The 21,063-nt window shown below is 42.8% G+C and overlaps 1 protein-coding gene and 1 long non-coding RNA gene across 4 annotated transcripts in view; both read right to left on the bottom strand.

Annotated features, from left to right (window-relative positions):
* The window catches only part of WARS2 (tryptophanyl tRNA synthetase 2, mitochondrial), a 114,164-nt gene that overhangs the window by 4,958 nt on the left and 88,143 nt on the right, over positions 1–21,063 (bottom strand). Inside the window, exon 6 of one of the 3 annotated variants that reach the window (XM_002715691.5) lies at positions 17,274–18,129. The exons of 1 other annotated variant lie outside the window; for it this stretch is intronic. In XM_002715691.5, the coding sequence (XP_002715737.3) occupies positions 17,681–18,129 (449 nt within the window). In that variant the 3' untranslated portion in view covers positions 17,274–17,680. Of the gene's footprint in view, positions 1–17,273; positions 18,130–21,063 lie in introns of those variants that run through there. One more of the 3 variants, XM_051858754.2, reaches the window with a different exon arrangement.
* LOC138850561 (uncharacterized) lies at positions 4,412–7,300 on the bottom strand. The gene is made up of 2 exons (XR_011390495.1): positions 7,176–7,300; positions 4,412–4,523 (listed from the first exon to the last, which is right to left on the bottom strand). It is a non-coding gene; the product is annotated as an uncharacterized lncRNA (long non-coding RNA).

Genomic DNA, 21,063 nt, shown 5'->3' with positions numbered 1-21,063 from the left:
GAGAGAAAACTTCCATATGTTGGTTCACTCCCCAAATGGTCAAAACAGCCTGAGCTGGGCCAGTCTGAAGCCAGGAGCCAGGAGCTTCTTCCAGGTCTCCCACATGGGTGGCAGGTGCCCAAGTGCTTGGGCCATCTTGTACTGCTTTCCCAGGTGCATCAGCAGGCAGCTGGATTGGAAGTGGAGCAGCCAGGACTCGAACGGGTGCCATATCTGCTATGCCACAGCACTAGCCCCTAACTTTTAGTTTTATATTTAACTGCTCACTGAATATCACCAATGTCCTAAACCAAATTCCTGATATTCCTAAGTCTTCCCAGCCTGTAGTCTTTCATGGCTCAGTAAATGACAACTCCATCCTTCTAGCTTCGTAGGTCAAAAATTTCCAAGTAATCCTTAACTTCTTCTTCTTTTTTATTTCTATTTATCTCAAATATCACAACCAATCTGGTACCAAATCCTGTCAGATTTACCTTCCCAAATGCATCCCAAATCTGACTATGTCTTGCAACTTCCATCACTGTTACCTTACTGCAATCTTCCCCCTTGCATGGATGATTAAAATATCCTTCTAACTGGTCTTCCCAATTTCACCTCTGACCATATAATTATTTCCTAAGATACTAGCTGCATGATGTTTCATAATTTAAGCCTACAATAACTTCCCAATCCCACTGTCCTAAAGTAAAAGCCAACATCTTTACAACAGTGTGCAAGGCCTTAATCCCTTTACTGTTCCCATCTCATCTCCTACCATTCTCCCTCTTATTCACCCAGTTTGGCCACACTGGTCTCCTTGCTACTCTTTTTTTTTTTTTTAAGATTTATTTATTTATTTGAAAGGCAAAGTTACAGGAGGCAGAGGCAGAGAGAGAGAAGTCTTCCATTCACTGGTTCACTCCCCAGATGGCTGCAATGGCCAGAGTTATGCCAATCCAAAGCCAGAAGCTAGGAGCCTCCTCCAAGTCTCCCACATAGGGTTCAGGGGCCCAAGGACTTGGGCCATCTTCTACTGATTTCCCAGGCCATAGCAGAGAGCTGGATCGGAAGTAGAGCAGCCAGGACTCAGACCGGCACCCATATGGGATGTTGGCACTGCAGGCGGTGGCTTTACCTGCTACACCACAGCATCGGCCCCTCCTTGCTACTCTTTAAATAAGTCAAAGCTTCAAAGGCCTTTGGGTTCAATGTCCCCTCCATCTGGACTGGTTTCCTCCTAGATGTTACAGAGTTGTCTTCCTCATATCATTTGCTTTTCTGCTTAATTAAAAATGTATTTATCTGAAAGGCAGTGTGATAGAGAGAGATAGAAAGAGATCTTCATTTACTGGTTCCTGCCTCCCCACTACCACTACCACCCACCAAGGTCTGCAACTGCCAGGGCTAGGCCAGGTCAAGGAAGCCAGGAGCTAGGAACTCCATTTGGGTCTCTGATGTAGGCAACAGGAAGCCCAGCATTTCATCCATCATCTTGTGCATCACAAGTGCACCAGCAGGAAGATGGACCATAAGCATGGAATAGCTGAGATTCATACCAGACCCTCTATTAGGGGATGCGGCTGTCCCAAGCAGTGGCTTAACCCACTGTGCCACAACATCCACCCATCTGCTTAAATTTAACTTCAATAAGATGATCATTTGCAAATCCATTAAAGCAAGCACTCTGTATCAGTCAGCTGGAACTGCCATAACAAAATATCATACTGCTGGCTTACACAGCAGAAATCAATTTTCTCACAATTGTGGAGGCTAGAAGTCTAGAGATTACATTATCAGCATGTTTAGTTTCTTTTGAGGCCACTCTCATGGCTTGTAAGTTTCTGTCTTCTTGCTGTGCCCTAGAATGGTCTTTTCTCTGTGCACACTCCAGGTGTTTCTCTGTTTCCTAATCTCCTTTTTATAAAGACACCAATCAATGGGTTATGTTATATCCTCAAGAATTCATTTTACCTTTATTACTTCTTTAAAGGACCTATCTCCCCAAAACAACCCATTCAGAGGTACTAGGGGTTAGGGCCTCAACTTGCAGACTTGGGAGACTGGTGTTGTGGTGCAGTGAGTTCAGCAGGTGGCTTCCTATATGAGTACTGGCTCAAGTCGCAGATGCTATACTTCTTCTTCTTTTTAAAATAAAAGCTTTTATTTAATGAATATAAACTTCATAGGTACAACTTTAGGAATATAGTGGCTCTTCCATGGATACCCACCCTTCCACCCTCACTCCTGTCCTACCACCTACTCTCTCCCCCATCCCATTCTTCATTAAGGTTCATTTTAAATTAATTTTATATATAGAAGACCAACTCTATACTAAGTAAAGATTTCCACAATTTGCACCCATGTGCGCACACACACACAATCAATTGCTATACTTCTGATCTAGCTTCCTGCTAAGGCATCTGGGAAAGCTATAGAAAATGGCACAAATGCTTGGGGCCCCTGTCCCCATCTGGGAGTCCCAGATGGAGTTTCAGGCTTCTGACTTTGGCCCAGTCAGCCCCAGACATTAGGGCCACTTGGGGAGTGAGCCAGTAGATAGATCTCTTTCTGTGTCTCTCCTTCTCTCTCTCTAACTCTGCCTTTCAAATAAATAAATAAATAAGGCAGATTTGGGGAGAACACAGTTCAGTTCATAGCACTCATCACCTGGTTACTTATCACATGCCTTCTTTGTTGATTCATTTTCTCTCTCCATTACAATGTCAATTCAAGAAGGGCAGGGATTTTTGCTCACATGGTGCCTGGAACATTGCTTCGTACATGGTAGACACTGAATAAATAGTTGTGAAATGCCTGAACAGATTTATGTATTTATCTGTCCTTTGAAGTCATTTGTAACCTCTAACCTTTCTTATTGTCTGCAACCAGTAAGCATTTATTTAGCATCTACTCTGTGTGTCCAGTATTGTGCTTTATACTGGAGTAATTACAAAAGCAAAACAATAATAAAAATTCCCAATTGCTTTGCAACAATTTGTGCTCACACTTAGAAATCAGCATACATAAGGTAAAAATGGAAAGTAATTTATGGAATAAATTTCAACTGCAATAAACAAAGCATTTAGGGAAAACCTTCCCATGAAATGGAATAACAATTCTTATGTATTATATAGGTTTGTGACCAGGGAATATGGTTATAGTTTACCAAGTACTTCTTCACATTAGGAAAATACTTGAAAGTTATGAGCAGAAAGGGAGGCCTCTGGAAGCCAGATAAGTCCTCTGTAGAAGGCTCCTGAGGATCAAGGAGTTAACCTCCTGGCAGTGCCCAGGGGCCTGTTGGGTCTGGTGAGCCAATAGAAGCAGATCACAGATGTGATTCCTGTAATGTGAGCCTTTGCTAGGTGCAACAGTGGCCTGTACTGAAGCCTTACCAAGGAGCCCCTCTAGCTTGCCACACAATTCAGCTTACTCTCTATAAAAATGCAATAAAAGTCTCACTTGCCTCCAGACTGCTGAATACTTTTGATTCCAAAGAATTTGGAATAGAAATCCTGACTGAAAATGTTTTTGGAAAGAAGATGGATGAAGTCGTATCCTTAAAAGGAAAAAGGAAGGGGGAAAAAAGAGATACAATAGTTGTATTTTACCAAAGTGGATGATAAAGACAGCACAAAGTTTTTTAAATTTTTTTATTTATTTGAGAGGCAGACAGAGAGACACAGAGAGAGGCAAAGAGAAAAAGCACCCACCCACTCGTTCACTCCCAGATGACTGCAACAGTGGGGGTGGAGGGGCAAAGCTAGGAGCTGTGAACTCAATCCAGGCCTCCCACATGGGTGGCAGGAACTCAACCACTTGAGTCATCATCACTTTCTCCCAAGGTCTGCATTAGCAGGAAGCTGGAGTCAGGAGCTGGAGCTGGGAGTTGCACCCAGGCACTCCAGTGTGGGATGTGGGCATCCTAATCAGTGTCTTAACCTTTAAACACCCACCCTAGGATTTTTAAAATATTTACTTAAGGCTAAAATCATTTTTAGTAGCAAATGGCAGACACATAAATATGTTCCTAATAGTGGGTAGGGGAATACAACCTTTCTTCTAAAATCTCACAGTTTTTGGGAAGCTGGATGCTACTAATGCTACCTTTTAATTTCCACAATATCTAATCTCACTTGTCTGAAGTGTGGCTAATTTTGTCTGTGCTAATGCTTCTAGGTGTTGAAGCTATCCAAAATGTTTAGCTTCAATGCCAAAGGCATGAGATCAGTTTTCTGGTATGGTTATACTTTATGTAGGTGTCAGATTATCTACAGATTTCAATTATCTGAGTTGTCTGTTGTTCAAGAGAATAACCACCAGCTTTAATATCCAAAGTCATAATTATTTGAAGAATTACATCCATTGTCTCCCTACTTCATCTGTATCATTCACTAACTCTGAATTGTGCACAGATTTTAGACAAAACACACTAAGTACAAGAGTTTTATTTCCAGGCAGTCTACATACCAGTCCTCTGCCAACATCACCACATTGGTCCAGTTTTATCCAGCCTCGTGTTCTGAACACAGAAGATTATGATCCTAAGGGTGATAACAGCAAAGATGGAGTTGCCGTCTAATATTGATGCCAGACACTTTCAGAAAGTTTGAACATTCCTAACTAGCACTGAATGCAATTTTATGACTTTCTCACTCATAAATTTAATCCATGCTCAACTGTTTTTATTTCTAGCCCATATAACCCTTTACAGGGTAATAAGTACTGTAATTTTACTACCCACTGTGTAAAACAACTCCCCCTTCTTATTTGTGTCTCTTGGCTTCAGGAAATCCTCATTAATTCTAATATTGGTGATCAAATCTATATCTCCAAATGTATTTCAATTATTTCCCTTGTGACATTTGTACAGATTCAATGATTCATTTAGGTCTGTAAATAATCACATATATAAGCAGAAATGCTCTAAGATAAATTATTTTGAGCTAATCCAGTGAAAAAAGGGAGCAAACAGGAAATGGCAGAAAGTCAAGACAATATGTTTTTATGACTGATTGTCTCTTTGTTCCTCTCTAACATAAAATCCTTGAGGACAGAGGCAGATTTTTATTCATATTTTCCACCCCTACCCAAGCACAGTGGTTCTCAGACATTGTACATCCGATTACTTGAAGAGTTTGTTAAACTGATTGCTGAGCTGAGCCCCATTCCCAGGGTTTCTGTTTCGGTAGGTGTGGAATGGTGTCTGTGGATTTCCATATCTAACCAGCTGCCAGGTGTCTCGGTTCACCGTCTGCTACCATAGCACAGTACCATTTATAGAGAAAAGGAATTTATTTTTCATAGTTCTGGAGGCTGGGAAGTCCAAGATCAAAGGGCCACATCTGGCAAGGGCCCTCCTGCTGTGTTATAACATGGCAGAGGGAGGAAGGGGAAGACAGCGCACCCGTGAGAGGGATTGCTTTTATAACAAAACCATTCCCAACATAACTAACCAACTCCTGGGATAATGGCATTAATTCAGGAGAGTGGCGTCCTCCTGATGTAATCACCCTTGAAGGTGCCACCTTCCAAGACTGTCACAATGCCAACTGAATTTCAACACCAGTTTTAGAGGGGACATCCAAACCATGATGAGGCTAGTCTGGGAAGCATACTTGGAGAAACACTGCCTCACATACAGAAGGTTGGTGGCACTGAATTGGACCAGCCTGACTGGAGGGAGGCATTAGACAAAGATTAGGCAAGGTTAGTCTATTAGTTGGGGCAGTACCTGTGGTACTGTTAACACAGAGATCCCAAGGTGAGTGGCTTCAATATGATACAATGTATTGATGCCATAGCAGCCCAGAGGTAGGCAAGTAGTGCAGGACAGAGGCAGGGCTACTTGCTGAACCCAGGTACCCAGGCTGAGCGTTCTACTCTGCCCATCTTTTTCTTGTGGCGCCCTTCTGTAAGTTGAACAGGTTATCTCAGGAGGTGGGGGCAGGGAGGAGCAATTGCATCTATCAGTTTTGCTCACAGCCCATTGACTAGAACCAGTTCACAGGACTACACATCTCGGAGCAGCACAGGCAGGGAAACACAGCTTTATCTGGGGCTATATGTTTTGCTCTGGTTCAGAGAGAAGGTCCCATTACCAAAGAGGAAAAAGGAGAGACTCAATGGGGGGATGGTCAGCAGTCTGTCACAAAAACCCCAGGACAAATCTATGCATAAAGCAACACAAATCTGAGTGATCAATGCAAGAGTTCTTTGTATATTTGTACATATTGTTTCAGGGGAAGGAGATGAAGTGAGGAGGGGAGCAAGCATGCTTAATACAGAAGTTATTAATTTTGTATTAATACGGATCAAACGGCAAAAGCCTTTCCATTTACCACAACATGTCAATATGCCAATACATCAAAGGGGCTTCAGAATGAAGAATCGGTCAAAGAACACGGAGACACAGACGGCTTGATGAATACAAAGTGTAGGAGGTGCATAAATGGTGTGGAAGGCAGGATGACAGTGGTTGGGGCAGAAAGGACAACGGAGCGGAGGGGTGCAAGAGGCACGCAGCGCCAGTCCCTGGAGCAGTATGGGGAGCACAGAACACAGAAGCTCACACTCCATGTGAGCTCGTGCAGGGAGGCTTCCCTGGCTGCAGTGGACTTGGACTTCAAGGGAGACTGCATGGGACGACTATAACCCACACAGGAGGCAGGGGTGCTCGTGACAAGAGCATTTTGTATGGTGACCAACAGCCACAAACAGTGGGAGTCAGACTTAGGAATCACTGAGCCAAAAGAGTGCCAAAGTTGAAAAGGTCTCAGGAAGAGGTTTGTTTTGTTTGTTTCTCTAGCAACTGTAGGAAAGCGACAGCAGATAAAAGCAGCAGCACTGGCTGGACTGGACATCAACTTTGTTGGGGATGGGGAGAGCAGGGAAGAGAACCGAGTTTATGATGCCCCAGAGGCAACAGCCCAGTCCACAGCATTTTGGCATCCTTGTGGGTGCACACGAGTCATCAGGGAACAACTCTGGCTTTGTACTGAGTTTTTGGAAGCTTGAAGAATGGCTGGACAACAATGAGTGGAAAAGTTAGGCGTGACAATAATGAAAGAACAGAAATTCACTGAGGAACCAAGAGGCTCGGAAATTCCTCTGCATGTTAATTTTACTCTAATGAGCCCAGGATGGAAAACCATCATAAAACAACTGCGTGGCCTTGCTTTGTCACAAGTACTCACCTCCCCTGTTGGAGCAAGAACTCCCTTCTGGAACACACTGAGGAGCAGCCTTCTTCTCGCTCGCTGGCTGTCTGGTTCCTGTGGGGACACTTCTCTCTCCAGGACAGGTCTCCATGGCCATTTCTGGAGAAGTTTTATGTATTTTTTAAATCACCACAGAACCCACTCTTTTGTGGGGAGGCTACTGAAAGCTTCAGAGAACTCTCAGGATAAAGAGTTTATTTGAACTGAAAGTTGCTGTCAGTGGGCTGCCCTGTGGGGCTGCCCTATTGTGGGGAGACCTGGAGGCACATGGAGCTACTTCATCACAGCCTTCAGAGACAGGGCAGACAGACACCGTTTCCTGGGAGGGGCCTACATTTTATTTTTGCTTTTCATTATACAGGCCTGGATTTTACTTTCTCATTGTAGAAGTTTGTGGGATACAATGTGATACTCCATTACATGGGTACAAGGTGTAATGACCAAATCAGAATAGTTAGCATTTCCATTTCCTTAAACACTTTTTCAATCAACATGCAATAATTGTGTATATTTCTGGGGTACAATGTGAAATTTCAGGATATGTATGCAATGTGTTTTGATCAAATGAGCCTAATTACCTTCCATCTCCTTATCATTACTTTATGTTCACAGACTTTGAGCTTGTACCTCCTAGTTATCCATAAAACATGGAGCAGATTGTTGTGAACTACAGTCCTCCCACTGCCCACTTCCAGCGGCACACCTGAACTTATTCCTCTGTCCCACTGTATTTGGATCTGGTATTCAACCTCCTTCTTTCCCCATCCTCTCCACCCTTCCCAGTAGAAGCCTATAATCAAAAATACTACTCAAGGGGCAGGCACCATAGCTCACTTGGTTAATCCTCTGCCTGTGGCACCAGCATTCCATATAGGCGCTGGGTTCTAGTCCCGGTTGCTCCTCCTCCAGTCCAGCTGTCTGCTGTGGCCTGGGAAGGCAGTGAAGGATGGCCCAGGTGCTTGGGCCCCTGCACCCGCATGGGAGACCAGGAGGAAGCACCTGGTTCCTGGCTTTGGATTGGCCATCTGGGGGGTGAACCAACAGAAGGAAGACCTTTCTCTCTGTTTCTCTGTCTCTCTCACTATCTAACTCTATCTGTCAAATAAATAATAATAATAATAAAAAATACTACTCAAGGGGCTGCACTGTGGTATAGTGGGCTACGTGCCAGCATCCCATATGGGTGCCGGTTTGTGAACTGGCTGTTCCACTTCTGACAAGCTTCCTGATAATGTACCTGGGAAAGCAGTGGAAGATGGCCCAAGTGCTTGGACCCCTGCACTCATGTGGGAGGCTGAAAGGAGCTCCTGGCTTCTTGCTTTAGATCAGCCCAGCTCCAGCCATTACGGCCACTTGGGGAGTGAACCAGCAGAATGGAAGATTCTCTCTCTCTCTCTGCCTCTGCCTCTCTGTAACTCTGCCTTTCAAATAAATAAATAAATATTTAAAAAGCCAAAACAATGAATAAAATATTTTTAAAATATATTGCTCATAAAAGGAAAATTTGTAAAATCACACCAGTTTATTCTAAATAGTGGCATGTCAATCACATCATTTGCTTTTCAGAAATACTGTTAGAGAACAATGAGTGTAGGTCTGCTTTATTAAGTTCATATGTGGGGAGGAGAGTAAAAAACCGAGTTTGGATTCCATAGGGTCAACATGGTTATATCAAATATTAAGCGGTTTCTTTATTTGAGGAGCATCAAGTGAATGTGAAATCTAGTTGCCATATTTTGAACAGTCAGGAGCCAATGCTGTAGCCGATGTACCCAGGAGAGCAATATGACCAGCAGACTTAGTTTTTCTCTTCTACCTCTCACAGGTGTTTTGTGTCCATCTCTACAGGGACAAAGGACTTGTGATTTGAAATGGGGTCTCACTACTAACGCTTGGTGCTTAAACAATGCCTGAAAAACAGGAGGCATTTGCCTCCACAAATGTTTGTTCACTGAAGACATTAAGATGACCCACAAGGAACTGCTCATTCTGTTGGTTACAAAAAGATCAACATTGACAGTTTCATATGGTTCAACCAAATATTCCATTCCTATTTTGCCCATTCTGTTTAGATTGCCTATCTGTAAATGTTCGCACTTTCCTGTGTCCTAGTTTCTGATTGGAAAGCCCTTTCTCCTATCTACCTGTAGCATATTCCTCCCTGAGCATCCTTGTTAATTCCTCATTCCCATGGTCACCATTTGCTGGTTAGCATCTCAGAATCTAACTGGTAGATATATTGTACTCTTGGCCTTACAAAAACACTTGTCACAACATTGAATTACATATCTGAGGATAAGTCACTACTGCTACAAACCTCACTTTCTTTCCTGGAGGGAGAAGATAATTCCTACGCAGTATAACAGAAATATTGAGCGTTAACATGAGGGCTTAAAATGATTAATTGTAAAGTTCCAGGTTGTCTTGCCTATGGGTTGTTCGAAAATGTTAATTGCTAGTGATAGGCAATGTGTTTTCAGCTCAGTCTGAAGGAGGAATTGACTTCCCAGCCAAAGGATTTCAAAATGACCAACCAATGAAAAGACTCTCTTGATCACCCAGGGAAAACACTTAGTCAATGAGAACTGACACAGAATCTTCATGTTAAAGAGACCAAGAACTGCCACGTAGTACAGTCATTCCATTTGACCAGAAACAGAGGCACGCAGTGCTTAACAGAGTGAACTAGAAAAGAAGACAAGGGCTGCAGAAAAAAGCCACCAAAAGGGGCCAGCGTTGTGGTGTAGCAGGTGAAGCCACCACCTGAAGTGCCGGCTTCCCATATGGGAGCCAGTTCAAGTCCAGGCTGCTCCATTTCTGATCCAGCTCTCTGCTATGCCCTGGGAAAGCAGTAGAAGATGGCACAATTCAATTCCTTGGGGCCCTGCACCCATGTGGGAGACCTGGGGGAAGCTCCTGGCTCCGGATTGGCACAACTCTTGACAGTTGTGGCCATTTGGGGAGTGAACCAGCTCATGGAAGATCTCTCTCTCTCTCTCTCTCTCTCTCTCTCTTTCTCTCTCTCTCTTTCTCTCCCTCTCCTTCTCTCTGTGTAACTCTGACTTTCAAATAAATAAATAAATCTTTAAAAAAAAAGCCACTCTGTATGTTCAAAGAACTCATTGGGGAATGCCTGTAACAGCACTGAAGCAAGAAGGAGGGAAGAGAAGGCAGGCAGGGAGAGGGAGATGGAAGAGGTAGCCATGGGAGACACAGTAGAGGGTCACAGCTACTGGGAAGAGTCTAGACCAGTTGACGAGAGGCAGGGGCGGGGACACACCAGCCAAGGTGGTTCTCTAGGCTCTGATTAGGAGAAACTAGAGACTAAGGATAAATGTGTGACTTTAGGCAAGTTGTTGAAATCTGTTCTCTTACTTGAAACAGTGGTAATATTTACTATCATACAAATGAGACTCTGGACAGGAATACACTTAAAAGGGACCAGCACATCACAAGTACATAAACATATGCTAGCTCAATTATTTAAATATTTGAGGAACTATATGATGTCTGACTCAACTAACCTTTTTATTGTCTTCATGAATTCTCTAATTCTCTAGCTGAAGAACTCTCTAGGAAGACTCTTTTTTTCAAAAAAAGATTTATTTATTTACTTGAGAGGTAGAGTTACAGAGACAGAGAGAAAGGCCTTCCATCCTCTGGTTCACTCCCCAAATAGACTGATTGACTCCAGCAATGGCTGGAGCTGGGCTGATCCGAAGCCAGAGCCAGTAGTTTCTTCTAGGTCTCCCATGAGGGTGCAGGGGCTGAAGCACTTGGGCCATCCTCCACTGCCTTCCCAGGCCATTAGCAGACACTGGCCCCATCTAGGAAGAATCTTAAACTCTGTGTACTTGATTTAGTCCAAGCAAAATCATAAAGCTGAATGCCTTAAAGTAGCAGTGTCCAACAGAGAGTTTTATGGTGATAGAAAAGTTCACTCTCCAATATTGTAGCCTCCAGCCATAGGAAGCACCACTAAGGAAGCAAATGTGTCTCATTTAAATTAATTTGGGGGCCAGCACTGTGATTCAATGTGTTAAGCTGTGGCCTGCTGCACCAGCATCCCCTATGGGCTGTGATTCGAGTCCCAGCTGCTCCATTTCCCATTCAACTCCCTGCTGATGCAGCTGGGAAAACAGCAGAAGATGGCCCACGTCCTTACCCCTGCACCCATGTGGGAGACCTGAAGGGGGCGCCTGGCTCCTGGCTTCGGCTTGGTCCAGACATGGTCATTGAGGCCATTTGGGAAGTGAACCACCAGATGTGGAGTTTCTCTCTCTGTCTCTGTAACTTTGACTTTCAAATAGATAAACAAATCATTTTAATAAGTTAATTAACTAAATTTAAATGGATAGCCACATTGGGCAGTGTTACCTTACACACACACACACACACACACACACAGAGACACAGAACAAACCAGAAGACATTGTGAAAAGGGCCACTGTGGCCTTGTGGTATTCTGGATTAGATGACTGGAATTTGAATCCTGACTCTACCACTAAGAAGGTGAACTATGCTGGGCAACTTTCTCACCTTTCTATGGCTTGGTTTCAGCCTTAGTAATATGGGGTTAATAATACTGTAGCTTATAAAGGCTAAATGACAGAGTTCCTATACAGCAGGGTTCTCAAAGATGAGCATTCATCAGAATCACTTGGAAGGCTGTTAAGACACAGATTACTGGATTCACCCCATAGTTTTGATTCAGCAGGTCTAAAGTAGAGTCAAAGATTCTGCATTCCTAATGAGCTGTCAGGTGAGACTCATGTTGTTGGTTTGGGGACTACACTAGGAACGACATCATTACAAGATATTTAGCATGGCGCTTGATACATAGTAAAAAGTCAGTAGTGTTATCATGGCTGGTGCCAGAGCTCAATAGGCTAATTCTCTGTCTGCGGCGCCGGCAATCCAGGTTCTAGTCCCGGTCGGGGCACCAGATTCTGTCCCGGTTGCTCCTCTTCCAGTCCAGCTCTCTGCTGTGGCCTGGGAGTGCAGTGGTGGATGGCCCAGGTCTTTGGGCCCTGCACCCACATGGGAGACCAGGAGAGGCACCTGGCTCCTGGCTTTGGATCGGCGTGGTGTGCCAGCCGCAGCGGCCATTGTGGGGTGAATCATTGGAAAAGGAAGACCTTTCTCTCTATATCTCTCTCACTGTCCACTCTGCCTGTCCAAAACAAAACAAAAAAAACAGTGTTATCATTTTATTTAAAATTTTTTGTCTTTGAGCTGTTAGGAATAAATCCTACTATTTTTAAGTGTTACAGTAATATAATGTGAATTTCTAGTTTCAAAAAAGAGCAGGTGCTGAACAAAGAACACCTCATTCTGTTTTAGGTCCTTCAGAATACGGTGCATTGCACAGATCTGAGCAACCCCACACAGGTCTCTCCAGCTGCACTGCCAGTAGACTGACCAACTCCTGGAGGTCTTCTTTCTCATGGAGACCAAGAAAGGGAGCATGGCACAGAAATAAGCTCCATGTGTGACAAGCATAACACAGTTCAGGATCAGGTGACCCTATAACCTGGTGTCTGGTGGAAGCTCATCTCAGCAGGTGAAGAGGAATGATCACAAGTTGGGCCAGGAAGTAGAGAACAGAATTACTATTTTTATTATCCATCTTCATGGTGTGTACCAGGAAAGCTTTTGGGGAGAGGGAAACTTTATTAGAAATCTCTAGCACATTTTCTGACATTATTTTGAAAAATGTCAGTGAGTTACCTACAAAGAGCAATATGCCCCCACTGTGTCCTGAGTGACCGGTGAGGTGACTTTGAAGTAGGGTTTGTCAGTATGTGGAGCTACAGAGCACCAAGCTATTTGATCATTATTACTACCATCTGAAATATTTTTCACACTTTCAATTCTCCACAAAGCACAGGGGAAAAATACAATTAAAAACACCCTTTGAGGCGAGTCCCAGTTAGATTTCTCTCTGACTTTTCACCTCTATTGCCTATAATTGATAACTAGAAGTGAAGAATAAAAGCATAAGAAAAGAAGATCCAGGTTCTAGCCCTGGTTCTTTGATCAACTTTCTGAGATCACTGAGTGTCATGGTCAATTTTATGGCCAAACATTATTTCTGGGTGTGTCAGTGAAGGTGCTTCTGGAAGAGATTGGTTTTCAAATCAGCACATTGAGTAAAGAAGATCCCTTCTCACCAATGTGGACAGGAATCCTTCAATTTGTTGAGGGTCCACTCAAGCAGAGCAAGAAAGTGGAACAAGTGTGCATCTGCTCTCTTCTGCTGAGCTGGGATGCTCGCCCTCTGCTGCCCTGAGATATTTAAGCTCTTGGTTCTGGGGCCTTCAGGCTCCAGGACTAACACTACTGGCTCCCCTGACCTCTACCCATTGGACTTGAACTGAGTGGCACGAATGGCTTTCCTGGTTTCCAGATTGCAGGCAGTGCATTGTGGGACTTCTCAGCCTCCATAATCATGAGCTAGTTCCCATAACGAATCTGCTCTTGTGCGTGTGTGCATGTAAATAACTGGGACTGTTTCTCTGGATAACCCTGACTCACATAGTGGGCAAGTCTCTCAATCACTATAGATCTATTTTGGGCTTCAGTGATAAAGTTGTTTTCAAAGAATAACAACAGGATGCATACAATCCAACATAACCTCTGTACAGACTGTGCTCCTTGGAAGTTATTACAAATGATTAGTTTTCCTCCCCTGATAGTCTTTCCATAGTGCCTTCAGTTTTTTTGGAGAAAAGGTGTAAAAACCAAATGGAAGATTAAACAATTGGTTTACTAAATCCATCTTCAATTTTATCATTTTCTAGTTTTCATAATAGAGTTCCTTTGAAAGAAAAAACGAAAGAGCCTTGGAAGAAATATGCCCAAACACACTCTGACTAGAGATATTCCATTCCAGGAAAAGGTCCAAAAGGCAAAATGTGTCTTCCTCTGAGCAAAGCTAGATCCAAGAATCACATGTGTATTCTGTATAAATCAGTCACGATCATGATTCTTATTGGTAAAGCTCACAAGAAATTTCTCTTACAAAAATCAATTTTGCTAACAGGTCCTGGTGTGTCAGACGAGATTATCACTTTAATTTTCAGGTGTAGGTCATGGAAGTGCAGAGAAACTAGGTTTTTGGGTGATGTTATTATATAGAGAGACTGAGTAGAAGAAGAGACAAGAAGCTTCTATTTGCTGGGGATATCCTATTTGCAGGGCCTCAACACTGTTGTAGTCTGGCAGAACATATTTTAGTGTCTCTGCAACAAACATAGAAAAGAGAACTTGGGAACCACCTTGGGGATTTTGTAGGGGAAAATGTGACCATGTTTGGCTGAATCCAGATTTAAAACAGGCATCTATTGGCAGAGTTGCTGATAAAAACAAAATCAGTAGTTTAGGTCTTATATTTCCAATACCCAACTTCAAAATCAGAATGTCTGGAATCTCAAAAATGCTGCTTCTTGATTTTGTCCTGATGGAAAATGTACTTCTCTTAGGAATAAGGAGTAAAAGGTTTTACTCTTGAATTTGTATATTACTTACTGAGTGATAGTGTATAAGCTAACTATATTATCTGAGGCTTACTTTCATTCTGTGTGAAATGGCAGGTTGCCCTCCTATATATTTCACAGGTCTTTGCTGAGACTAAGATGAATGCAAGAAGTGCTTTTAAAGGACATAATTCAGGGTCTTGAGCTCTTGTATAATAAATAAACCAAGTTGAAATAATGCAGCCTTCTTTGAAGAAGATCATATTTTATGGCTCTCAATTAAAAAAAACATAGGGAATGAAATTAGTAAATAAAAGAGATATCTGCACCCCTATGTTTACTGCAGCTCAATTCACAATAGCTAAGACATGGAATCAACCTAAATGCTCATCAACCAAAGACCAGATAACAAAATTATGGGATATGTACATTATAGAATACTACACAGTGATAAAAAAAAGTGAAATCCAGCCATTTGCAACAAAATGGATGAATCCAGAAAACATCATACTTAGTGAAATAACCTGTCCCAAAGGGAAAAATACCATATGTTCTCCCTGATCTGTGACAACTAACAGAGCACCAAAAAGGAAATTGACACTTTTGAGAAACAATGGCTTGAACAGCCCTTGTCTTGACTGTGGAGGAATAGTTCTTTTTTCTTCATACTATTTGTTGAACTCTTAACTTGAGTTAATCATATGTGTATAAAGTCAACTGAAAATAGACCTCAGTAAAAAATAAAAGTGGAAATAAGAGAGGGAGGAGGAAGTTTGTAACTGTAAAGCTGTACAGTTCTGCATACATTCTTATGGACTTACTTCTAAGGGTACAGTTTAAAAACTTGCCATGGGTCCCCAAATATCATTAAGCTGGGTGGTAAAAATGCCATCTTAACTGTTAAAGTGATCATATTAAGTGTTAAAGTGAACATATAGAAAGGATTAAGTGTTAAAGTGATCATATAAATGGGATCAAGTGTTTGGTAATAATAATAGAATTAAAAAGGAGAATGTTCCAGCATGGAAAGCAGTCCACACAACAGACTCATAGAATGACAATCACTTTAAGTAACACTCTGAGCTCAGAATCAGCCCTTAAGGCATTCTAGTCTGGCTGAAAAACCCATGTGAGCCTTTCAGGCATGAAAACCAAGACACTATGGCAAAAAATGTTCTATATGAAGGATCTCTGTGAGGGAGACCCCAGTGGAAAGAACTGGCCATCAAAGAAGGATGTACTTTTCTTTCTTTTTTTTTTTTTTATATATATAAAAGATCTATTTATTTATTTGAAAGGCAGAGTTACAGAGAGGCAGAAAGAGAGAAAGGCAGAGAGAGAGAGAGACAAAGAGGTCTTCCATCCGCTGGTTCACTCCCCAAATGGCCACAATGGTCAGAGATGTACTCATCCCAAGCCAGGAACTAGGAGCTTCCTTTGGGTCTCCCATGAAGGTGCAGGGCCCAAGGACTTGGACCATCTTCTACTGCTTTCCCAGGCCACAGTAGAGAGCTGGATCAGAAGTGGAGCAGCCAAGACTCAAACTGCTGGCACTGCAGGCAGTAGCCACACCTGCTACAACACAGTGCCAGCCCTGGATATACTTTTCTTTGAAGGGAGGAGAGAACTTCCATCTTGCTTATGGTCTTGTCTAAATACAGGCATTTGTGGATTCAAAAGGCTTCCATAGCCTAGGCAGCTCATGTTAAGAGCCTTGGGTGGTCACTGACATCATACATAAGAGTGTTAATAAATTAACAACAGGAGTCATTGTGCACTAACTCACCATGCAGGACCTCTGACCTCAATGGGTTGTATCATGAGAGTAAACTGTAAAACTTGTTCTCAGTTTTTGTGTGTGTGTATGTGCAAACTGTTGAAATTTTTACTTAGTATAGAGTTGGCCTTCTGTGTATAAAGTTAATTGAAAATGAATCTTAATGGAGAATGGGACTGGGAATGGGAGGGAGAGGAGAAGGAGTGGGAGTGTGGGTGGGAAGGTAGGTATGGTGGAAAGAATCACTATATTCCTAAAGTTGTACTTATGAAATTTGTATTCCTTAAATAAAAGGTTTCTTTGGGGAAAACAAAAACAAGTGAACAAACAAAAACAAATAGGGGCTAGTGCTGTGGTGTAGTGGGTAAGGCCAATGCCTGTGACATTAGCATTCCATATGGGTGCTGGTTTGGGACCTGGCTGCTCCACTTCTGATCCAGCTCCCTGCTAATGCACCTGGGAAAGCAAGATGGCCCAAGTTCTTGGGTTCCTGCACCCACATGGGAGACCTGGACGAAGCTCCTGGCTCCTGGCTCCTGACTTCGGATTGGCTCAGCTCCAGCTACTGCAGCCATTTGAGGAGTGAACCAGTGGATGGAAGACCTCTCTGTCTCTACCTCTCTCTGTAACTCTTTCAAGTAAATAAAAAACATCTTTAAAAATAAATAAATATCCACAAAAACAAACAAATATCCGTTGGAACAGTTGGTGTGGTTTCCTAGAAAGCAAGAAGTGTAAATATAGGCACTATCTCAGTAACAAAAGAGCTCTAATAATCAACTTATTTTTAAGAGATCTAAGAACAAAGAGGATCAAATGGCACTTTAAGAATTAAAGTGTATTACTGCCATGTATTGCTTTTTAAAATGGATGGCATAGACAAAGCACCTGCTACAATAAGTACTCCAGAGTGAAGCACATATGATATCCCATTTCCCAAATTACTGCTCACCTCAATCACAAAACTTCAGTCCAAGGAGTGGGCTTCATAATTGGGGGTTCAGACACAGCTAATTTTTTTCCCAGTCACTTCATTTTTTTTATGGGATTTGGAACACTGCTCCATTGAAAAGCTAAAGAGCATTATTCATCAAATGAGGCCAATCATCAGTTTTCCAAGTGATATGTCCCCAAATAATCTTTCATTTTGCTTGGGGGACAGCTGTCTTTATTGGAGTGCAGAGACTGCAAGATACAAAAGTTTTCTTGTGATTAGCTGAAACTTATTACAGAAATCCCACCAATTTCTTCACCTCCTGGAACACAGGATACGCTAATTCTTTGGCTTTTTCTGACCCAACTCGCAGCACCTTCTCTAAATGGCCTTTGTCCATCTTCAGTTTTTCAATTTCACTTTTAATTGGAGCAAATTTCTCTATCACAGCATCTGCCACCACCAGCTTGTAGCGGGCAGTGTCCAAGCCCTTGCTGAGACGGACCACTTCCTCCACGGTGAGGCCGGTCACTGCGGCGTGGATGGCCACCAGGTTGGACACACCTCCTCGGCTGGCTGGATCGTAGGTGACCTCCGAGGTGAAGTCTGTCACAGCTTTGCGGAATTTCTGCACTATCTCCTCTGGGCTGTCTGTTATTCGGACAGTGGCCAGTTTGTCAGGGTCTGACTTGGACATTTTGGCAGAAGGATCACGGAGAGATTTTACCTTCTTCATCGATGCTGGGTGAAAACACCAATACACACACACACACATACCAAAAACAAAAACAAGCAAATCACCAGGAATGTCATTGTTTAGATCTAAAACACGCCAAGCATAACAAATATAACAAATGACTATACTTTTTTCCTTCTTATTCCAAAAGCAAATACTGGGGCAAATGTTTGGCACAGCATTTAAGCTGCTGCTTGCGAAACGTGCATCTTGTATGAGTACCTGAGTCAAGGCTTGGCTACTCTGCTTCTGATCCACCTTCCTACGAATGCACACCCTGGGAGGCAGCAAGAGATGGTTCAAGTATTTGGAACCCTGCCACCTATGAGGGAGACTCAGATGGAGTACTGGGCTCCTGGCTTCATTCTGGCCCAGGCCCAGCAACTGCAGGCATTTGGGGCATGAACCAGAGGATGGAAGATCTCTCTCTGTCTGCCTTCTTGTCTTTCAAATTAAAAAAAAAATGAATAAAAATTTAAAAGATACATAATAAAAATACATAGTTTCAAAGAGCAAATACTCATTGCCAAAAATGCAAGCAGCTTATACAAGCATGAATGAAAATAAAGATCATCTGGAGTATGTGGTATTACTGTTAACAGTTTGCTCGTATATTCAGGAAGCTTTTAATGCATTAACCACATCAAAATATATACTCTTACACATATAAAATTAAATCATTCTGATTTTGTTGTGCACACTTGTACAAAAGGTTTATTTCTGTCCTCTTCTTGTGAATTTTCTGTCTGCTCCCCACTACTAATCAGCACCTGACCACACTACTGCCTGTCCTCCCTCCAAACAATTCTAACAACTTGCAACAATCCTTCCATTTCTTTACTGAAAATGAAATAAGTACATGCCAAAACACATACATGTACGTGCATGAGAAATGACTTGTTTTTTTTTTTTTTTGACAGGCAGAGTGGACAGTGAGAGAGAGAGACAGAGAGAAAGGTCTTCCTTTGCCGTTGGTTCACCCTCCAATGGCCGCCGCGGCTGGCGCGCTGCGGCCGGCGCACCGCGCTGATCCGATGGCAGGAGCCAGGAGCCAGGTGCTTCTCCTGGTCTCCCATGGGGTGCAGGGCCCAAGCACCTGGGCCATCCTCCACTGCACTCCCTGGCCACAGCAGAGAGCTGGCCTGGAAGAGGGGCAACCGGGACAGAATCCGGCGCCCCGACCGGGACTAGAACCCGGTGTGCCGGCGCCGCTAGGCGGAGGATTAGCCTAGTGAGCCGCGGCGCCGGCCAGAAATGACTTGTTTACCACTCTATTAGAATCAAAATGTTAAGCTGTGCTTCATAAAGCAGTGTCATTAACAATTACTTATGTTATGGCCATTACAGAAGAATAAATGTTGAAATATGTAAAATAATAGGCCAAGACATTAAAATATTACTTACTACTAAATTAAGATTGATTTCAATGTCTGGTTGTCTTGAATCTATTTGTGTGAACTGTTGGCATAAAAGAGATTTATACATCTTATGTTTCCAAACTGATACTAGGCACATGCTATACTCTTTTACAATGCTGTCAGCTTAATAAGGATGGACAGCACTAGGTCCCACAACCTCTACCCCTACCACAAGTTTACACTGCTGTCAAAATGTTGATAGAGAGGGGCCAGCGCTGTGGTGTAGCAGGTAAATCCACTGCTGTAAATCCATCCACTGTGGATGCTGCAGTGTCAGCATCCCATATGGGCACTGGTTTGAGTCCCAGATGCTCCAGTTCTGATCCAGCTCTCTGCCATAGCCTGGGAAAGCAGCAGACGGCCCAAGTCCTTGAGCCCCTGAATCCATATGGGAAGAAGTTCTTAGCTCCTGGCCTCAGACTGGTCTGGCTTCAGACTGGTCCTGCTTCAGACCTGTCCAGCTTTGGCCATTGCAGCCATTTGCGGAGTGAACCAACAGAGAGATAGCTAGCTATCCTTGCTTCTGCCTCTGTAACTCTGCCTTTCAAATAAATAAACTTTAAAAAATGTTGATAGATATTTAAAGTTTCTTTTGTCTAGAAGATTCAGTACTTATTACAGCCTTGAAGGACAAGTTCGCCATTTCAGATTCAGTAGTGGACTATACATTTCATCTTGGTTGTCTATTTAAGCAGATGGAGGACAAGGATTATTAATTCTCTCTGGTTTATTTAGAGTATGATTCAGTAGTTTCTTTCTCATGACTTTTGTTCTGCTGCAAATATTTGGGAAGGCAAAGGTACTCTTGCTTTGGAACCTGAAGAGCTCAGTGTAGCATCCAGCGCTGCCACTATATTCACACATGACCTGAACAAAAAGTAGCCTTGCCCAGCATTAGTTCTCTCATTCCTAAAACATGGAAGGGTATGTGCCCAGGGCCAGTGCTATGGTGCAGTAGGTTAAGCCACCACTTACTACACCAGCATCCACTAATGGAGGATAGGTTCAAGTCCCAGCTGCTCTGCTTCTGATCCAGCTCCCTGCTAGTAAGTGTGGGAAGGCAGTGGAAGATGGTCCAAGTGGTTGGGTCCCTGCTGCCATGTGGGAGACCTGGATTCAGTTCCTGACCCAGCCCTGCCTGTTGCAAGCATCTGGGATGAACCAGTGGATAATGTGTGTATGTCTGTGTGTCCCTCTCTCTCCATCTTTCTGCCACTCTGTCTTTATAACAAATAAATCTTTTTTTTAAAAAAGATATCTGTTCAACCAAATGGGAGGTATTACTTATACAACTATATATAAAATTTTATACAGAAAATTATTTTTAAGTTTTAGTCATCCCATATTTCTCAATTTTAGTTATCTTTTTTCAATAGTCCAATACAATCTATTTGTTCTACATTATAGAAAACTGTTAAAGTTCTAATTACAAATCATGAAGCCTGTCTACGAGAAAGCCAAGTTTAATTTCAAGAAAATTTCAAGCCTCCATCTATTATCCAATTCTCTCTTTAAAATATG

Source organism: Oryctolagus cuniculus, chromosome 7 (assembly GCF_964237555.1).
Source record: "Oryctolagus cuniculus chromosome 7, mOryCun1.1, whole genome shotgun sequence".
NCBI lineage: Eukaryota > Metazoa > Chordata > Mammalia > Lagomorpha > Leporidae > Oryctolagus > Oryctolagus cuniculus.
This window is presented reverse-complemented; position numbering and strand designations above follow the sequence as displayed.